The sequence below is a fragment of the Achroia grisella genome, unplaced genomic scaffold (genome assembly GCF_030625045.1).
Source record: "Achroia grisella isolate CSIRO2021 unplaced genomic scaffold, CSIRO_AGI_Agris_v1 utg8760, whole genome shotgun sequence".
NCBI lineage: Eukaryota > Metazoa > Arthropoda > Insecta > Lepidoptera > Pyralidae > Achroia > Achroia grisella.
In genome coordinates, this window is record NW_026713052.1 from 42459 (window position 1) to 51538 (window position 9080).

Genomic DNA, 9080 nt, shown 5'->3' on the forward strand with positions numbered 1-9080 from the left:
ATGGTTACAATTTGACCAAATATCTAGGTTTTTCTTAAATGCTCATAATATTGAAACTGCATGGGATAGATTTTTTTTGTTTTTTCTCATGATGGTTACAATAAATCCTGTCACCTTGACGGTTTAGCTTGATGAGTTCTGGGACACCTGTATGTACATATATTTGAATGAGGTATAATTTGAAAATGATCTTATAATTTTTAGATAGGTAGGTATTTTAACAATATATCATAAATTTATGTAGAAAAATATTATTGATACTTGAACCTACATCTAATGCACACTGCATTTGGATGTACTAGGTTCGAGTATCATTAGGTATGCTATTGAATTCAATTATTTTTCACTTCATGACCAGAACAGTTTTTGTTTATCAGTGTGAACTGATAAACAAAACTGTTGTGGTTCTGGTCTAAAAGAACACACATGAAAGTATTTTTTTACAGTCAGCCTTAAAATTACTTGGAATTGTAGCAGAACACAACATTGGGAATAGTGAAAACTTTCGTTACATCCCCTTTTTTTTAACAATAGATAAACTTAATAAACATGATCTTTTAAATAAATTAATGGTTTTAATATACTACCTAGTGTATGATTTTGATTATTGTGACTTTCAGTTTGCACTGCTAAACTCAAGGATTTTAGTATTTTTATAAAAAAAAACTCCGTCTAAACGGTTTTTCTACAATTTTACCTGTATTTATATTATCATTATTCTCCATTTCTACATAAGCAGTGTTTCTATATTCTAATAATGCTAAATACTTATTTTTCTTTTCATAATCAGAGTTTTTGAATAAATTTTTACCTGTTTACAGCTTTCCACATATCTCAGCAAGACTATTTGACTGAAGAAATGAAATCCAATTTCATTCAAGTTATATTAAAAAACTAATCATCATATACAAATAGGTCTCCTTTGAACATACAATAATCTTTTAAACTGTCCGGTACTCTCTTTATATTTAATATCTATGTATAATATGTATGTATTTACAAACAAAAAAAAAATCTATGTATATCTATCAGTTATCTAGTACGCATAACACAAGCTTTAGCTAGCTTAAATTGGGTCTAGATGACGCTGTGTGAATTGTGCTGATATTATTATATTATATATTATCTGGTTATTCTTATATAATTTTTGTCCTTTCTGTTTCTGTCTCAATTTCTTCTAATCTATAGGATGTAACTGGAATTTTTTTTTATAATCTTACCTACCTGTGCCTCTATTTTATTTTCCATAATATTATCAAACTGTATTCCTTTAATACATCCTATTTTATTTGTATCAAATATCTGTATATACTTATTTAGTATTTCACTACATTGCTTATTTTTTATACAAATTATTTGCATAAGACTTAACATTTACACAGTTTCCAATATTCCATATTATTCCAACCTAATATTGGTGTACAATTCGCTTTTACAACTTGAAATCTGAAATGAAATGCCTATTATTTATCAGTTTACATTGCAAGTCTATAAAAAGTACACAATTAATTGATGAACCATCATAATTATGTAATTTAGTTACGACCTACTTAATAATTTTCATTGCTAACACATTACACTTGGTATGTTTTGCTTTCTCTTTAAAGAGACTCAAACAAATCACTTTTATTTATTGTATCAACCTCTAATGAACTAGTCAGTGTCTAAGGACACAGAGTCATTTATCACTTATATTTTTATTTCTACACACACATGTGAAATGACTACAACTACATTTTCTACATTGAACATTGTATGCTGGATATACAATGACTGTAACCACACTTGTAACAAGAACTGCATTTTGTATGTACATCTTGTGTATACATTAGATTGTATAACCTGGGTTGTTTGACCTTTCCCCCTTAATTGGCTCTTGTTGTACTCATATTTAGTGCTTCTCTTTACTTCTACTTTGGTTTTCAAACTTCTGCATCTCGATACATGTTATCTCGAATGTTTTACATATTTGTAATTATACATTTATTTAGATCAAGACCATGCTCTTTTAACAATCATTTTCTAGTAGTTTCTTATATCTTACTACCCTAATAATCTGGTATCTAATTAAACTATTTCGCAGTGACTCGGATTTACAATTGTTGCTCAGTATTCTTATTTTTTTACGTAATAGTTTTCCTTCATAATTCTCCTGGCGTTTTAATATTTCGGTATCAATCATCATAATAATATCATATTTTCTAAAATGTCATCGGTAAACCACAATGAAGAATGTTAACTAATTTTGAATATTAGCTCTCCATATTCTCTATCAGAAATAAAAAATATAAGTGAAAGAATTACTTCAATACGTCAATTAGTTTCTGATGTATAGAAGTAAACATGCGATCAGCACGGAGTCGTCTTACATTTCATTAGAAATTATAAATAATTTCAAAAATTACCAAACCAAATACTAGAAAATCATGTGTTGTGCCGAAATACATAAATACAACCACCAAAGTAATAGTTATTTTTATAATAATCACAAAAAAAATCCAACAAATTTGATAACAGTCCTCGGGTCCTCTCTTCGACGATGTAGCCACATTAAAAATGCTATAGTACATTTACAGCCTCTGTTGGCGGCACAATCTTCGCAAGTTACGTTTAAAACTTCTTGGTTGTTTTTATTACATTCTAAACTGCAACGGTACCGTGTGGTGCGTACGCGGTGTTCGCGCGTGATTCTGCATTTGACCATACAAACATCACTTGCTTTTTTTACTTGTATGTAACCGATAGCATTATCACCAAAGCTGTCTCTTGCCGACCTGGAATAAGTTACAAATAAAAATAAATAAAACGGCCTATTAATAAGATAAATCAAAATTAAAAAGGTTTAGTACATCTGTTCAACTCACTACATTTGTCAAGTTGTATGTTGTCAATATATGTGTTTAGTTAAATTTACTAAAAGAGGTATCTATATTCACACATGTACATACGTACCTATAGACATAAAACTCTAACACACATTTGTTGTCTATAATGTAATATTTAAAAGGTTTGGTACTTCTCCCTATTTGAGTTGCAATACTTGCAATACGACATCAGTTGGGTATTTTTTTAACAAAACACTTTAAAACAGATAAATTATTTTCTAAATAGCAAGTAAAGTTAACTTACCTTTGCATTTTTATTCCTCGAATTTCGGCGGCAACGAAAGTTTAAATGCCTATAAAATCAAAACTAATAGGTATTTTTGACTAAAACAAAAACTAATATGTTTGTATGCATACAAGCTTTACTATACCAAACTTTCAACCGATTTGGCATACCTATTAACATTCTTCATTGCGACGGCTTTAAAATATCCTTACTTTTTACTTTATTTACAAGTCACACGTATTTATTATTACACTCAATCACTTTCTTTATCATCCCAGTTGTACCATTAGGTAATCGCCCGGCGTTCCATTTCACTTTATAAAAAATATTATTTATTAAACCATTAACTAACTCTATATCCTCTTAGCCTTACGCCGCGTGCCGACACGACCGACGAACGTAGAGTAGTGGATTGATGTCAAAGAATCTCGCTACAGTGAATAAATGTATTTAAAGAAGCAGCTGTCAGTTGTCAGTCTTTTCTTTTTAATAGTGCTTTATTCATGACCATTGATACAAGTCCTTCAGTCGAATAGATTTTTATAATGAATTGAATACAAAACATAAAAATTAAAACATAAGAAATAAACTATTATATAAACTTAGACAGTACAATTTTAGTAATAATTAATTAATATTAATTTTTTTCCACAGTATGTACAATGTAGTTATATATTGGAATAAAATATGCAAAGTGAGATAGCAAATCTTGAACGCGGCGGGGAATACTTTGTGAGCGTTCCTTTGCGATGTCACTAATGTCACTGAAAAGAATACATATTTGAATGCCAAGTTTTCAACATACAACGGTTGACGTTGTATGTTGAAAACTTGGCATTCAAATATATGGTTTATGTCAGCATTTATCTTGAAACAGTGGTTGCATCTGTTGTCAAATAATATCGTGAATAAAAAGAAAATTGCTAGTAATATAAAAAAATCCTCAATAAAATATTTTTTTACTAGTTTATAGGTAAAGGTTGTTGTTTTATAATTTGTAGCCGACGGTACTTATTAAATTAAAAATTAAAAAACTTAACCTAATTATCACATGATTGAATTATAAATATTTCTTAGATTTATTTTAAATTACCTATTGCATCAAATATTATTTTATGAGCGTGTAACACTGTGAACGAATGAAAATCTAAACTTCATTTTGGTAAACGCGATCTGTATAATGTTGGTGAATTCCATTTAAAGTAAAACGAGATCAACGTCGTTCTTTTTTTCGAGTTCACGCTGAACTCCGTTTCCTTGAACGTGTTTATGCTACGATTGGTGAAATCCGACCTTAATTTACAATTGCTGATTGGTCTCTTCGTGGTGTTATTTACTATAGCTTTCTTAGGTGTGGTCGAGCAATAATAGCAGATTTTTTATCTGTGCCGAACTTCGAACAATTATGGCGAAAATGGCAATGAAACAGCCATTCACGAGTCGAATCGATCTTCACCATCATTGACCACCACGATAACGCAAGACTTCATACAGCACGGGAAACCTTTGCAATTCCACAGGAGATTAGAAACCATACATCATCCTCCGTACTCGCTAGACCTTGCTCTAGCCTTGGACTAGGTACCATATTTTCGTGACTGGGACAATTTTCTACGTAATAAAAAAAACAACTTCCTAGTACACACTCCTTTCACAGTTTGACGAATCTACCAGATCCACACAAAAGCATAGATGAACTTTCGACTAGATAATAATAATCTATCTAGACTCAAGTTAAGCTAGCTAAAACTTGTGTTATGGGTACTAGATAACTGATACAAATGCCGTTTTTTTTTTCGTAAATACATACATTTTATACATAGAAATCACTCAGACCGATACAAACAATCATACTCATGAATACAAATATTTGTGCCGTGCGAGGAATCGAACCCGCGATCATCGGAAGTAAGGTACCAAGCCGCTAGATCACCTAGGTCGTAGCAGGAATATATAGATAATGAGGGTAAATATTTTGATTAAATAAATGTGACAACTTAGAAAAAAACGAGTTTAAATTTTTCAGTACAAGTCGGCAATTACTTTATTATGCACAGCAGAACGCGAACATAGGAAAACAGCTTTCCTTCACGGGAAAAGTATGATGCTTCTTAATCTTCATCTTCATTATCTTCGTCCTCTTTCTGCTCGTCCACAACATCCGGCTGTTGTTTTTATAATTAAAATTTTAAACAATGTCTACATTGTTACTTCTTTTCTTATTGTATATCTTATAAAATATTATAAAAAGGGAAAACTTGCGTGTATGTGAATATCCAGATAATCGGATATCCTGTATTAACCGGATTTTGAAAATTCATTTAGTGATGGATAGTCCATTGGCGTAGTGGCGTGTAAATATCCACTACACGTGGGATATAACCGAACCTACAAAGCGCGAGTCGAGTCCGTCCATAAAGTTCAAGTCGCCGACTGCGCGGCAACAAATACCCATAAAATAACCCACTGACCTGAAATCTAATTCAGTGCACTGTTAAAGTAAAATGCACACACCGGGTCCAGATAGAAGAAGACATCTAAATGGTAGGAAAACGAAGACAGCCTTTTGCTGAATATGACGACCACCACTCGCGAAATAATTAGTTTGTTTATTAACAGTAAATACACGATATTTTTGTCTATGTTTTATGAAGCCTATTATTATTTTATGTAGATAAATTCACTATAAGTATAATTTTTAAAACATTTTATTAATAAAAACAAAATACGGCGTGCGTTTAATCTCCTTTTTCTTTTTTATTTGAAAGAATGTTGGCTTTATTAGCGGCCAGTTACATATTTTAAAATTCCAGTGGAATCTCGACTAAAATATTCAGCCAATAGATGACCAATATATCTGAAGCCTATCAATAAAGCAAACTATTAGTTTGTGGAAGATAAATTAATGTCTAAACGGCCTAACGACCCATTTATTGAGGAACGTAATGCTATTTTTGTAATCGTCGTAATTTACATATGTTGCAAAAATGGGGATAATGTTCTGCAGACGAAATTTTACGCATTCGTTATTTATATAATACAAAAGACGAACTTCATGAATGCCCTATATAACTTTTTGCCAGATCATCTATATAAATGAAAAGCATGGTAACAGTGATAAAATTCGATACTAATACAATGCACATACATATATACATAAATACAAGAGATTATCATACGTTTACGAGATTTATTAGGTCTATTTAATATGTTTATTAGTTCTTGTTTCAACTAATGACATAGGTGATGGATAGAGTCTCTTTCTTCAATAACATAATATGGGCTGTAGTTATCTTATAAAATAACTATTCTTAGCTTTGTGAAAATTCTTTTTATCTCTATTTTTAAATAAAGAATGGTTTTTACCTCTTGTTCTGCTTGTTGTATCCGTTCTTCTTCCTGTGAAGTGATATGTGACATTATGTTATTGGTATCGTAACAATAATGCCGAATTTTCATAGCAATTATTAATTTATTAGGCTCTCGTGAAGTTGTTAATTTAATATAATATTAAATAGCATATAATATTATTCAAAGCAAATAGTGTATTTTGGTGTTTATACTGTTATCACTAGACGTGAAATATTTGACGTTCATAAGCGGCTAAAATGTCCTACATGAATAAATGATTTTTTAATTTAAATTTGAATTTGACCCAAAAGGGTCTTTATCCCGTGCATAAAAATGTAAGTTCTAACGAACGGCATAGTATTTGATATTTCTACTTTAATAAACATAGATACAAGGTTCTCAAGCACTATTTAGTATCAATTACTTCCATCGTCATCCCAAAGAGTTGTAGATTATCGCGTGTTGGAATCGTGAGATCCTGCGGTTACTAGATGATATAACTCTTGCATTTCTAAAGTTAGTCTGTCTACCTCTTTGTGTTCGTGTTACCTGTACTTCCTCTTCTTTGATGCTAATTTCTTCTTCAAAGTCATCTCCATATCCGACGGGAAAAAGTGTGAGACAGTCTCTTTCACCAGAGACCACGTCACTACTGATGTAACAAGGATTTAACCCAGCCAGTTGCAGTAGAGGAAGACTGCGTTTTCTTGACACCATGAGAGCTAAACGGTCCTTACTGAAGTGATCATATAAATTTAAAGCTTTTACTAAATAAATATTCATATATACTACTACAACCCTAAGCAGGGAATCTAAAGTAGAAATTGGGTATAAGGTAACGAAACTAGAGTGGGTGGTCCATGGAAGGCCATGTTCCTTGTAAGATCTATTATATTAAAGTCATATTTAATATCATGCATGCTACGGCGATTTCCTCTATTGTACTTGATATAAATAAAATAGAATATCACAGCGATATCCATCGAACTCAATGACACAGAGTCCATGGTCTAATGTAAATTAAAAAAATTGTCTTTAAGTCTTCGATTTGGTGTCCTAGCGGTATAGCGCACCGCCTTGTTTCCGATAATCGCGATTTTTAGCACAACATAAGCATTGTATTTTTAAGTATGATTATTTACGATACAAAAAATATATGTTTGTATCTTTTTAATCTTATTATTACCATTATCGACAACTACAACCAATTTATGAGAGGTTATAAGGTGAATGGAGTCTACTATTACCAGATTAGATCACTTGGTATTTTCGAACTTGGTTACTCCGCATAAACAGGTTCTTATATCCTTCGATAGGTATAAATATAGTTATTGGTAACACTTACTGCTTCCTCAATCTTTCCATTTTATCATATTGTTTTATGCTGTATGCAACATGCTCAGCAGTGTTTGGGTCTTCACCAACGAACAAGCCAGTCTGTATGTATTGTACAGTAAAATTAAGTAGTCAATCTAGAGACAATATCATCGAAGTTGAATAATGTAAGAAAACAATTATACACATTATTTTGCATCTTGCACTGTAGCTGTTTATCTCAAGTCTCAACGCTAGTTGCCATACGAATTATACAAAAAAAAATATCACTACACATAGGGACATGGTTCTATTACTTTTTCCAAAGTTATTATTATCACGTATAGTTTGGTGTAGATAGATTTTATACTCGTAATATATATTATATAATTTTACAATAGTAGAGATAGAGATAGATTAGGTAGTGGTAGATTTGATATATCATAAGAGTTTGTCATAGTGCTACGTGAATAAAGATATTTTGAATTTGAATATAATAAAAATCATACTGCGAGTATTTCGTGAGGGAACTGGTTGATTATATCCTGCACGTCATATCGTTTCTCTACTGTGAACATCACCAGCACGTGTGGAGGCAAGTGTTCCGTTTCTATTGGTGCCATATCTTGAACCAGCTATTATTTGAAAAAAAAAAGCTAAAATACAATTACAAATCTATATTAATAATGAAATGTCAGAACCAACGTGATAATGATACACTAAAGTGAGCTTTTCTTTAATGCATATTATCGGGATCGTTGTGAGTCATTATTCAAAATTAATAACATTATTATGTATTAATTATAATAAGAAACAGTCTAGTATTAAGTAATAGACACATTAACAAATAGTACCTAGTGCCTAACCAAAGTCAAATGTCCACTAATTTGTTTTTAGTGAGATCTTAGGTAGTATGTAGGTACGCTTTAACAGGCCCTAACTTAACAACGACATGGAGTTTGCTCTACACCATCTCAATGCCGCCGGAGTCGCGGTAGAATACAAACGTGTCCCCGTAACACCGGGAATGGCGCTCATAGGTACATCGTGTGGTTTTTTAGGTGCGGAAGTCTTTTGGATATTGGTTACACTCATATAATAAATAAAATGGTTGTATGTAGGTCTAATTCTAATGTAAAAAAATGATAGAAATGAATAAAGGTCAGCAAATTAAACTTTAAATAAAAAAATACTTTAGAAAAAAAGAAGGATAATCCGTTGGCCTTTGCGAGCTCGTTGGCGGGACTATACAGTCCAGGAACGAATAGAAATTCCCCCGGCGGAATGTACCTCGTCTTCCATGG

General features: G+C 31.6%; 1 protein-coding gene across 2 annotated transcripts; it reads right to left on the reverse strand.

The window, feature by feature from the left end:
- Positions 1–5130: 5130 nt before the first annotated feature.
- On the reverse strand, positions 5131–9036 carry LOC131853145 (uncharacterized). Of its 2 annotated transcripts, XM_059203964.1 has the most exons (6): positions 8970–9036; positions 8286–8411; positions 7808–7899; positions 7012–7198; positions 6478–6510; positions 5131–5276 (listed from the first exon to the last, which is right to left on the reverse strand). In XM_059203964.1, the coding sequence occupies exons 2-6, from the start codon at positions 8397–8399 to the stop codon at positions 5223–5225; spliced, it is 480 nt and encodes a 159-aa protein (XP_059059947.1). In that variant the 5' UTR covers positions 8400–8411; positions 8970–9036; the 3' UTR covers positions 5131–5222. The 2 variants fall into 2 exon arrangements, with proteins under 2 accessions (XP_059059947.1, XP_059059948.1); XM_059203965.1 differs by lacking the exon at positions 8970–9036 and having other exon boundaries at positions 8286–8485.
- Positions 9037–9080: the final 44 nt, after the last annotated feature.

Bases quoted from the DNA above. Each gene is read 5' to 3' on its own strand.
- LOC131853145 (XM_059203964.1), bottom strand. From the start codon at position 8,399: ATGGCACCAATAGAAACGGAACACTTGCCTCCACACGTGCTGGTGATG. The intron at 7,199-7,807 runs GTAAGTGTTACC...TGATCACTTCAG, and splicing joins ATGGAAAGATTGAGGAAGCA to TAAGGACCGTTTAGCTCTCA. The intron at 6,511-7,011 runs GTAACACGAACA...ATCACTTCACAG, and splicing joins TCAAAGAAGAGGAAGTACAG to GAAGAAGAACGGATACAACA.